Raw genomic sequence first — 13,023 nt, forward strand, 5'->3', positions numbered from 1 at the left:
ATCAGTGTTTGGAATTTTCACTTTTCGAGTTTTAGTGTCTGTAGCACCATCTGTTGTCGAAAAATGTAAATATTTAGCAAAATTGATTAAAAATCAACAAACGAACGTACTCTTTACTTTTTCATATACAGTACACAACGAATTAAAAAAGATAATTATAAAATCAATAGTTTATTTTATAATGAAAAATTTGAATTAATTAAATCAAGAATGTGCGTGGAAAGAATCAAAGTACCGAATGAAGTGTATTTACGCGAAATAAATAAAGACCAGAAAAAATACTGTATTAGTGCTGAATAAATCTAAAAATACTTAGGACCTACAACGTTTGACTATTTTTGAATTTCTATAAATAGCATCATAGCATCATAAAAGATTCTCTAATGTCGAAATAATCGATGAAGGGGCCTAGCGAGGCCCCAAATTTACTCTTACACGTAAGAAACGTGACGGGAAACCGGCGAAGAGTCTATTTTAATTTGTGTTTTATTCGTAAATTTTATAACTGTTTGTAAGGCCTTACATTTTTCACCGGTCCGATCTCGCCTCTACCAAACTCTGTTCGGGCCTGGTAACGCTTTTATTCCTCTCTTTCTCTCAGTTAATATTAATTTCTTAAAAGCGGGTTGGTAATAAAACTTTAAACCCCATTTTTTACGCTATTTTGGCACAACTTATAAGGGATGGAATGCCCCCGGCTTTACTTCGGCGGAGTTCGACTGTTTTAATTTGCATTTCTATTTTCATTCTATGGGTACGTTTATATATTGTTCATTCAAATCAAAATGCCTCCTGATACAGTTGATGGAACTTAAATCTGTCGTTCTCAACAGGTATACGGCAGTCTACCGGTTGAAAATTATTACTATAGCAAATAAAATATATCTACTTCTCAATCAGTTTGCCGTAGCACACCGGGTGAAAATAACTGATTTATACAACAGCGGGTGATAATAAAATATTCAAAAACGACTGTTAAATTGTATCGAATGTCTCCGAAAGATGGCGTAGAAGTTTCATACAAATAATAAAACTAATTCCTGTAGTGTTAACAATTATTCGAATCTTTTTATCTGTAGATAAATAAAATAACAAAGGGTTCCTCGACTCACCATCGCACCAAAATTTCAAAATATATTTGAATTTAAATGTTATAAAAGTGAAACTAGAATATATAAAGCGGCCTAAACAGTTAACTGTTTTCTTGGTAAAATTTGTAAGTAATATAGTATTTGAATAAGGCAGTAATTTAGTATTTTACAAGGGTTAACGGACTTCTCGACCATTCCGTATATAACGCAGCTAACGCTCTCGTATCACTTAATCGATAAATGCCTCGATCTAAAGTGTATAAATTACATTAATTAAATGACTTACCTCCATTACAAGTAGCCGAACAGACAGACCAGTCAGTATACTGCCAATGAAATTCTGGTTTTCTGGTGATATTTTTATTTGGAATTGTGTATTCGTAGGACAAACCGGGATTTTCAGTCTGGAAGAGAAGCTGTAAGAGAATTTTAATGTCAGTTAATATATAATAGAGTAATTTATATTACCATCGATGAATAAATAATTAATTTGTAGTCTTATCGCACATAAAACCGAAAATTTGCACAGAAACGGAATGGCAAATAATTGTATCCTTGAAGTCAGTTGATTTATTATAATATACGGAGGACAGAAGTTTCCTTGTGAGTGAATTATCTAAAATTGCATTAAATTATAATTAATTATATACTACTGCTAATGGAAAATATATTTGAAAATAACAAGTGTAATTGTTCGTTTCGAAAATTGTCTTCTATACTACAGCACTAAAATATACTTTATCGTGTAATATTTTCTTTCTGCTCTTCCTTAAAAGTTCTATTTTTTACTTATACGAAAAGAAAAAATATAGTTATTTTGAAGAGTAATATTATATATATACATACATGTACAACAATGTACTGTACAGCCTATATGTAAGCCTATAGAGGCTATACATATAGTCTTACATGTGGGTTGTATATATAGATTTATGTAGAAGCTGTATATATAGAGGCTTATATATGTAGGAGGACCGAGGCGTCTAAAACCCGGAGTTATAGAAGGATAAAAGGATAAGCTCTGTGGATGAAATAACCGAAGAAAAAGCACGGAGAAAGGTGGGCGAAAAGAGAAAGTTATGGAGACGAATAACGTTGTGATAAAGAAAGCGTGGTCGACACGGGTCGACAGGCTGTATGGAGCAGATACTAAGATTAATATTAAAAGGAAAAGCAAAGAGGAGAGGAACTGCCCGAGAATATTAGAAACTGGATGAAACCGGTCGATAGAGACGGATGAAGAAGAGTGGTTTATGATGTACTGTACAGTACGATTATCTATTTACAAGACGTATAAGAAAATTACAAGTAAATAGATTTGTATAGTTCACACTGGAATATTTTTGCCTATTTTTTTAAAGTTTTAGAGAAATTGAATTTTCTCTTTCCGAGTTTGATTTTAATTAATATTCTTTTAACACGATCGCATAATTCGCACATTTCATTAAATAACAATTGTAAAAAGCAAAATTCGTCCGACTGTTTTTAGAAAATAAACAAAATACGTCGTACATCAGTTTTGTTCGGTGTTAAACTGTAATTTCACACTTACATTAAAATATATTAAAATAACACGAACACTGGAAAGACGTTTTATAATGGAGAGATCAGGAGTCTGTTCGGTAAGTGCTAACTAGAATGATAAATAATTGAAAAATATTTTTAAGGGAAAAAATTCCAGTTTAAAATGTGGATGTGTCCGTCGTCCCTTAATAAGACGAAGAGGAAAAGTTAATTAACATCTGGAAAATGTCGACGAAGGACCGAACCAAGAAAAGAAAATAAAGGAATACGGAGTATTAATCTAACACGCAAGATGCGTACCGGCGGTCAATAAGGAATTACGGATCGTTATTTCGGTAGTTAATGCTATTTCTCTGAAGTACTGGAGGAAGTTGAATGACCAATTAGCGCGAATTTGATATCGCGCGGTATCTCCCGCCGGTATTCCACAACTTGTTTTTCATTTGTCTGGGATTAATTGCAAATTTACTCTATGTTTTACCAAGAGTATATACCGTAGGGTATACGAATGTAGTCGTGGGAGTAAAAATAATTACCAGGATATATACGGGTTCCTTGGTGGGTCCGGGAGCGTGCAACGATTCTTTCTCTCCCTCTCGACTGTAATAAAATATGGTACCGGCCACGGGATATTCGCCGCTCCACTGTATAAACCATTGACCGTTTAACTGGAACTCCCGGCTACTGTCTTGAATGGCTATGTAATTATTTGCATCCCCCAATTCTTCGATACGGAAGTTTCTGGCTCCCGTTGGTATTTTTAATACTTCGACGTAACCTGAGAAAGAAATAATTACAAAGGTTATTTATATATTTATAACCGTGCAATATCGACGGCCGGAATACGTACCTAAACCTTTCTTTTGTAGAAAATTTCCGTGTATGGTTTGACATTGGGTTCCGTCTCCGTGGCAAATCCCGCAACGATCCTCTTGAGCGTTCGAATCGATCCCCCAATCGCAAGCGACGTTCTGTAATTAAATGTAATAATGTTCCAGTTTAAAAATACAATTAAAAACCTATAATTTATGCACCTAAAAAGTACCGCGTAGGTCTTAATATATCAACTATATCGGTTTTAACCTCGTCGCAAGCTTTACGTAGACTTAGTGTATACATAGATTAACCACAAAGTCCCATACACAAAACCGCATCTTCTAGTAACTATTTGTTTAGTTAATTTTTGGGCAGAATTATAATATGGCAGACATAGTGGAATTTGCTGGAGAAGCTCGGGAAATACCGGTATATGGAGTGTCGCCGGCAGCTATGAATATAAAGGGAAGGAGTCGATCATTCCATCTATTATTTTTTTACAAATGTACATAAAAAAAATATATTTTAAAAATATCATTTATTCGTTGTTAAACGATAACAAAAACAAATAATTTATTTGGTAATAGGGGACTAGATTCGGCTACAGCCATGGGGATTTCTTCGTTTTCAACTCTGCTCAAAATCTCGCAGTTCATTAGCACGAATGCTTGGCTCGAGATTCGACCATGACTTGATTTTAATCTACTCTTTATATATTTTAATTTCTAGAAGGTACGCGAGTAATGACGAAAATTCAGATCACCTTTGGAAATTTCCTCGAACATATACGTAACAGATAGGATACAACTATCCGGGCTGTTTTAATAGCTTTCAACTCTCGGCACAGAAGACGTCCAGAAAAATATAAAAAAAGTTTTTTATCATTTACATTTAAGTAGAGAAATAAATAAAGTTTTATTTATGAAAATCATAACAAAACTACCGATTTAATAACTCGTACAAGTCAAAATCTCCCCCAAGTTTTTGTTCGTTCTCCGTTCCATAAATATAAAAATGGCGAACGATACGAAATGAATAGCAAAAGTTCACGCGATTTAAGGATCAATCTCTGAAAGGAAAAGGATAAAGTGACAACGTGTTAACATTGCTGGGGGTGTTAATTAATAAATAGTGATTATAAATAATATTCAAATTATTTGTAATGGGATAAAACAGATTTTATATTCGAAAATCTTGCGACCGAATAAATATTTTAAAGAAGAATTTATAAACATTAAATGTATAAAGACAAATAAGATTCTGGAATCGACTAGAAAAAACTTATATAAAATAAATAATTGATAAATGTTGTTATTGTATGAAGCAATATCTCTATCTGTAAGTAACTGTTTACTGTAAAACTACTTAATAACTTGTCTTTTATGACAGCATTATCGAATTAAACAAGTTCGATTCAGTCATTAGTCATCGATCATACTTGTTTTTGTAGATATAGGTCAAGTCCTGGATCTTCTACATAATAACCATTATAATTGCGATACTTATTAATTAATATTTTAATTACACCAGTATTTTTCAGGCCAAAAATTATATAGATTTTATTAATTTTTTTGTATTAATATTAACTTAAAAAAGACTTTACAACTTTGAAAGCGTACATAATTTTAATCGGAAGACTTACAGAATCGGTTTAGGCGTTAATTTATAGCAAAACACATCAAGTTTTATATGGGACGGTCGACTCGGTTTTGTATAAGCGTTATTGATGATACGGAAGACATTCCACCCGAATTCAATTTCTTGCCAAACTCGAAGCAGCGTATGCTTTGTCACTTCGGTAACTGTGACTGTGGTCCGAGTTTTCGGCTCTGTCAGATTGGCAGGAAAGAATGGAATAGACACTAGATATTTAACGAAACACCATAAGAAAATTAGCGAGTTGTCAAATATGGGGAGCGAGGTGGACAAGCTCGACCAATCCGCCGACCTTAGTCACGTTTATTGAGGAAATCCCGGATATATGCTTCTGAGGTTTCGTTAAAGATGTAGTGTTTTTCCTGCAAATGTCACCGAGTTCGAAACTCGAATTACCATAGGTAGTTACCGGGTGACAACAGAGATGCCGCTTCGAGTTTGGCAAATAATTTAACTCGGGTGATACGTCTGCCATATAACCAGTGGTGCTGACACGACGACTGTTCCAGATAAAACTTGATGTGTTTTGTTACAATTAACGACTCAACCGATTCTGCGAGTCTTCTGATTAGAATTCTATATGCCTTCAAAGTCGTTTTTCAATCACTCTACATATTTGTAGGTTATAACCCTTTGATAAAAAGACGCACGTGACTGCAAATAAACCCTTTGAATTCTGCGACTGACATAAATGTAGACAATTTCGAAGATACCAAAGAATAATATCTCCTCAAATTTTACAATTTTATCGTTAGGAGGGATCTTGCAATTCATTCTGAAATATTTTTTTTAATGTTTTTGCACCTTTAATGTCTTTAACATACATAAAAAAAACGTACAAAAACGAGACGAAAGTATTTTTCTGCCTGGTAAACGTCGGTCACGGTTATGCAAATTAATTATAAAAGTTTGGTGATAAGTGATCGGAAATAATATAAATCTTACAAATTTGAACGGACATAAAAAATTGCGTGAAAAATACCATAAACAGCTTCAATAGATTGCGCCGTGTTTGATATGGAAGCATCGAGTTACAAGCTTGTCAATAATGTTTCTCTGATATTAAAACATTCGTGTCTCACAGTCAAACACAAGAAGAGATCTTCAAAATTCAGAAGTAAATTATCGATATTAAAAGCGCAGATTATTTATTTTAAATAATACAAATGATAACAGATGCAACGATATCGCGTAAATATCTAATATATTAGAAAGCTTCTACATCAAATTACAAACTTCTTATTCAAACATATTCCAATTATAAAGACAATTTAATATTAAAATCCCCGAAAACTGATATAAAAATAGGCCATATTTATCAGAGTAATCATGTCATACACTCACTACAAATGCAATTCTAAATAAACGAAACATACAAACTGAAAATATAAAACAAAACAATGTATATATTTTTATATATTGCATTTATTTGGCTAGAATTATGTTTGATTTGTTTACATTTTTGTTCTTGACAGACGAAACATTTCATCATAACATGTCAGACATTGATAAAAGTGTAAAAATCATTTTATTTCGCTGACGTCTTTGTAAAATATCCTCTTTAGGAATAGCAAATCTGTAGAAACAATCAAATAAATGTAATATTGCGCGTAAGAAATGGCATTGGTGGTCATCGGTACAAACAATTATCTAATTGTTTCACCGTCACTTAATTAGAAACATCCACCAAACTATCCCGACCCTTATAAAAGTTATATCGAGTAAAAAGTTGCAATTTTCAATATTAAAATGTAAATAAAATAATTTTAAGCACACCACAATTTAATTCTCCCACGAAAATGTAAGAAAAGAAAGTATTTAACTCTACAAAAGCAATCATAATCTTAGCATTTACCAAAATTAATTACGAGGTTAATGCCTTTAAACATAATAATAATAATAAATAAGTTAATTAATATTTTGTCGTAAGATCAAAATAAATTTATCGAGAATTCAATTCAATTATAAGATGAAGAAGACTTTAACGCAATGAGCAGCATATCCGTGCCAAACTTGCAAGTAGTAAACGAACAAATGGCCGGTGTAAAAAGGTGTGAATTGTTTTAAATAACTGCTATATTATATATAAATACAACGTAATTTATTAAGCGAATTTATTTATATATAATATCACAATATAAAATAAATGTATTTAGTGTCACGCTTATATATTTCCACGTATTAGATTACAGGGAAATTCGATAACGATGTATGTAAACAGATATAAAAAATGATCTTCTGTCAAAAGTTAACAACAAATAACGTTTATGACCTCGCGATATGGTGTAATATCCTGACTACTATTTCAAGGCCAAATGGCATTTAAGCTGTCGATACAAATAAATCAACATTTGGCGGGGGCCAGAGAAAACTAACGAATTCGACGCAATACGTGTTACGTGGTAAAGTCGTCTACAGAATATTCGACTGTGGAGTAAAGTAGCTAGGAACTGCTCCAGAATTAATTACTTTATGGTATATAAATATTTAAAAAGTACAGTACGGCAGGCGAAATACTTTTTAGCGTAAAGAACGAGTAGAAAACAATCGAGTTCATTTAAATTCGAAAACAAATTTCTGTGTTAAAGTCGATAATTAAGTTAGAATATAGCACAAAGGAAGAGTTAATAATAAATCAAGTAATTTAAAGATGGAGCTATAAGAGAAATACGAACAGAAATTCACTCGTATACAGTATACATATTGTATATATTTTACAATATATACAGAACATTTATTTACTTTATATTCTGATTTCATAACGTAGTAAATTAAAATTAATGTATAGGATTATTGTTAAATATAGGTTAAACTAGTTTAACATTTTGACAAGTTGGTAAATTTAATAAGGATATTCATTTAAAACTTTCAAAGAGCTCGAAGTGTTATTAGAAAGTCGAGAACATCCCGTGTCTAGCCTATCAAAATGTATACAGTATTTATTTAATCTGTACAAAAATACAAAAAGTGTCGTTCGGTTACACAGAGGGTAGGCCCTACGTTTATAACGTGAAATCGGTGGCATAATAATTCTTTTAAATATAATTAAATAACCTGGAATATATAACGCGGTTGTATGAAATTCTTCGAGTAAGCAGAGCTTTAATATACGAGTGTACGTTTTAATAATTGGATATAAACAGCGATGTAGAATCTTTTTAAATATTTATGTAATCTATTTCGAGTCTGAAATATTTATTGTACTGCAATGTGAAAAAATTGTAGACCTATAAATTCCCACTGTCGTCCGTCTGTCAGGCTGTCTGTCTGTCTTTCCTTAATCTCGAGAACGGAGTTATAGATGAAAATCGAGACCAGATATGGAAAGCTTAGAGACAGGAAGCCCGATTAACAATATACAAATTTCCCACGTAAACCGGAAGTCACGTTATTTCAATTCAAAAATTTTATCCCGAAAGGTGTTAAAGGAAAAGTAGGATATACGGGAGCAAACACTAGTAATTAGAAGTGGAGAGTATATATTTTAAATGACAGAAATTAAAATAAAGCGTAAAATTTAATTATAATTAAAATTTTCAGCCCGGTATTGTGACCGTGTCACAATAAATATTTGCTCCTTATCTGATGATAACGTCTGAAATTTATTTTATTATTACTTTTTGTAGTATTCCAGTTGGTAAAATTCTATGTAAAGAGGATATTGATTTCCTGTATGTCGTCTATACCTCCTATATCTATATTTATAGGCCTATAGGGGAGACCGGGGCAACTTCGGCATGCGGGGCAAGTTTGTCAAGTGCTTTTTTTTAAAAACAAATTAAAAGGAGACTTTGGTTATAGGTTAGGCAGTTGAGTTTTATTGGTGGCTTGTTGAGTGTAGTGTTTTTATTGTTCTCCAACAAGCGTAGTTGAATTATCAAGCAAATTTTCATTTTCGTTCAATTCCATATAATATTTTTTTTCCATTTATATTGAATTGGCAGGTTTTGTTATAATTCCATGATAACGAAAGTTACTTTTCCTGTTAGAAGGATGTAACTTCAACTTATTCACGTGGCCAGATCGTGGCTTGGCATTCTGTTCTCAGGGTTGTACTTAATGTTTCGAAATCATGACTAGCGGGGTAAGATCGGCAACATAAAGCCACATTAGAAGCAAAGGATAAAAATCAAACAGATGATAAATGAAAACATGTTTGCATTTGTTATTCATGTATATATGTCTTTGAACTTGCATTTCGTTGTAATAATATTAAATGGGTGTTGGATTTGTATTTCTTTGTTTTAATAGTGAATTCCAACTTATACATTGTTAATAACATAATTTTATATACGTGCCTATCTTGCCCCATTACTGTTGCCCCTATACCAGGGGCAACTTTAATAAAAATAATTAAAATAATTACAACTTTACAAAAAGAGAGAAGTTGCCGATCTTGCCCCTATACCCGGGGCAACTTCGTCAATTTCTCTCTTCTTGTAAAGTTGTAATTATTTTAATTATTTTTATTTCCAAACTGATTTTAACCAGTTCTATAGTAAGGTAACATTCCAATAGACAATATGCAAAGCTTTTTTTTCAGTTTACAACAGTATTTATTACACAAAATTTAAGTAAAGCTTAACATGCCGATCTTGCCCCGGTCTCCCCTATAATAAATAAAGTGAGAATGTTTGTTTGCTGAAGGTAATCTCGGAATATAACGAACCGACTTTTTAAATTCTTTGCTATTGGAAAGATTATTCCTTTCAGATGAACCTGGGATATAAACTACTTTTATATTAAAAAAGGAAAATACTCGAGAAAGATGTTTTTACCGCAGCATTTGTTTGGCAACGTCGTATTATCGTTTGACTGTTCTCCGACTAATGGCATTTTTAAACGTATTCTCTTATCTATTCGATTTGGATTTTGATTCGTGCAGTTCGGGTAGCTGAAGTTTATTTTGTTTATATTGTTTTGGTCGTTCCTTTCTTATAATAATATCCTTACGTTATCACATACTTACAACTATAAGAAGCGAATTTACTTCCCTTACATGAAATTAAACTTTTGTTCTTAGGTCTACAGTATTTTCGTGTGTTCGCTGTTTTAGTATTAATCCTACCGTACCATTATTTAAAAATAAGAATTACTCTTATACAGTATCTACCTACACAAATTAAGTTCTCACTCTTTCTCCTGATTTCATCGCCACAAATTGCTAAATCCTTTGACTGATTTGCATGAAATTTTGCATAGTTGCTCTATGCCACTCGGCGAAAAACGTACGCTACCTTATAACAACTCAACCCTATTCAATTGTGTAGTAACACAAAAATTGTAATACCTATCCTTAAGTTTCCCAGCAACCCCGAGCATTCTTTGCTAGTTTTAAATAGAGTTAAACGATGAATACGTCGAATAAATATTAAATCTAATTGTTCTAAATCACGTGTAAAAAACATTAACATATAGGCTAAACCGAGCAAATAAGAGCGAATGAACTTCCACTAATAGTGTTATTAATACTTTCCCGGCTGTAATGTAGGCTATACATAATAAAGGAACAGTGTTAAATTAAACCCTTTTCAAATATCGACGTTTTGAGACCCTTAAAAGTCAACAAAACGGGAAAAATTCCATGGATGTGTGTGTTGGTATATACTTCGTTTAATGTCTCGTTGTTGTTGGGAAGTTTATCGGTGGTTTTGGATAAATTGCTCCAGCAAGGATAAAAAGGGGAGACGGATAAAACTTTTATACGTGTTTATTCGTGGAAGAGGTACAGTCATAAGAACGTTACAGAAGGATAAGGTAATAAGTATCCAAAGGGTCATAGGTAACGAGAGTAAACAGTGTCATCGTACACCACATCCTGCCTTTCGGGCGCCAAACTCGCACGTGACAGCCACATTCCTAACAAACCCCCGCTTGACTGTCGCGTCGCCAAAGGTCGATGATAACAGTTAACATATTAATGAATATTAAGACCCAATAGTTTATAACATTTCTTGTGTTTATTAGGACCGAGTGTCTTTGTCAATATATCTGCAGGCAATTTTCAGTTGAGATGTACTTTGAAGAATTTTAAAGACCCCGAGTCTTTTAGTTTTAATCCAGTCTTTAAATTTGGGTTCTTAATTGCTTGCATATATGAAAAAGGCACTTGACCTACTTCAACTGGACAACTGGATTGCCGTATCTTTGTGGTGGTCCAACATTTCTCCTTAATCGAGCTCTTGTTGTCGATACAGATGAGTGGTTCTTCTCTTGTTTGTACTCGTACTCCTCAGATTCATCATCGGAGATCGTAGAGTCAACTTGATACATTGAGTATCGTCATGTTGTCTATCGTCTTCACTTTGGGAATCAGCCCCCGTTGACCTCTGATGTTCATCTGTGTTGAACTTTTTTTTTCTCATCTGAACTAGAGATAGGGAATACGTGAATGGTTTCTATCTGTTTCTTGTCAGCTGTAGCTCTTCTTGATATTTCATTAAATTTCACGTCTCGTGATATCACAATGGACTTGTTGCTGGGATCATACAGTCTTTACGCTTTCATGGTGGGCGAATAACCAAGCAAGATGCATTTTCGTGTTCGTGCTTGAAACTTGTGCTTTCGTTGTACCTTATGGATACGTACAGTCCAGTACAGTACATAAGCTGTGCATCCGAATACTCTAAGATGTCTTAAACTCACTTTTCGCTTAAACCATTTCTCATATGGCATATTTCCATTCTTTTGTGGAATACGATTGACGATGTAAGCTGCTGTTAATACACTTTCTCCTCAGTACTGGAATATTATCCTCGAGCAACATACAACGGGCCTTTTCTAATAAAGTTCTGTTCCTCCGCTCAGATTTTCCGTTCTGTTGTGGTGAGTACAGAGAAGTAAGCTGGTGAACTTTTTTTTTACTTAAAAAGCTTTTAAATTGACTATTCACATATTCATCACCCTTATCAGTTCGCGGGTTTTTTATTCGTTTACCTGTTTGCTTTTCTACCGATCTTTTATAGTTTATAAAACAATTAAGTACTTCGCCTTTTGATTTTAGGAGATATACACGGATCCATCCCGAATAATCGTCAATGAAAGTCAGCAAATATTTCGCACCTCCAAGTGATTCACTCCAATAGGGCTACACATTACAAACTTCATTCGGTACTGTTTTGTAGTCGACGCTGTTTGGTTTCTCTTTTAATATATGTTTCATGGTAGTTCAATTGGATGTTCCATTCGTTTGTGCATAACCAATATTTACTTTGCGAACTAGCTACATTAACAATGTTTTTATATGTATCCAGTACATATAAGTGATTTATTTTCTTCGCTGTGGCATACATAAGTTCGCCATTTCTGATGACACATTTATTTCCATAAAAAAGAGTACTCGAGCCTCTCTTGGTAAGCTGGCTTACTGATAACAGATTGACAGTCGCTTCGGACACACCAAATATCTTTTAGTATACAATTAAAGGGTACACCTTTCACGTTTAAGCGCAAGGATATATCGCCTTCACCCGCTATCCTCAAACTTGAATCAATTGCCACATTTATCACGTAATTAGCAGGTCTAAAGTTTACGAAAACCCCACGAGAATAACTTAAATGATGAGCGCTACCTATGTCTATTATCTAGTCAGAGTTATGTGCGTCAACACTTGTTTATAATTGAACATAGCATTATACGATTTTTCTGGTTCAGATTTGTTTCACTGTGACATTGCGATGCTCTGTGTTCATATTTGTTACACTTGAAGCATTTTCCAATAAAAGTTCTTGAATAGTCATGTTTTTGTTTTATAGTAGTGCCTCTTCTATTTAAACGGCTTCTTGTTGCACTAAACACATTTGAGTCATTAGTGCTACTGCATTCATTTTTTCTGGCAACCTGTTGCAGCAGTTTAGCTTTAAACTGCAACTGGGGTTAATCATCAACTGTATAACCGATTTTCCTCAATTGGTCAATAAGAGTTTGTATTTTATT

General features: G+C 33.3%; 1 protein-coding gene across 1 annotated transcript in view; it reads right to left on the minus strand.

Moving 5' to 3' along the window:
* Positions 1–13,023, minus strand: part of LOC111619844 (A disintegrin and metalloproteinase with thrombospondin motifs 7-like) — a 78,636-nt gene that overhangs the window by 20,888 nt on the left and 44,725 nt on the right. The window contains exons 15-17 of the mRNA XM_023361671.1: positions 3,466–3,586; positions 3,152–3,393; positions 1,378–1,507 (exon numbers count right to left, since the gene is read on the minus strand). Coding sequence (XP_023217439.1) covers positions 1,378–1,507; positions 3,152–3,393; positions 3,466–3,586 — 493 coding nt within the window. The remainder of the gene's footprint in view (positions 1–1,377; positions 1,508–3,151; positions 3,394–3,465; positions 3,587–13,023) is intronic.

Source organism: Centruroides sculpturatus, unplaced genomic scaffold (genome assembly GCF_000671375.1).
Source record: "Centruroides sculpturatus isolate CEXI.00-Female unplaced genomic scaffold, Cexi_2.0 scaffold138, whole genome shotgun sequence".
Classification (NCBI taxonomy): Eukaryota; Metazoa; Arthropoda; class Arachnida; order Scorpiones; family Buthidae; genus Centruroides; species Centruroides sculpturatus.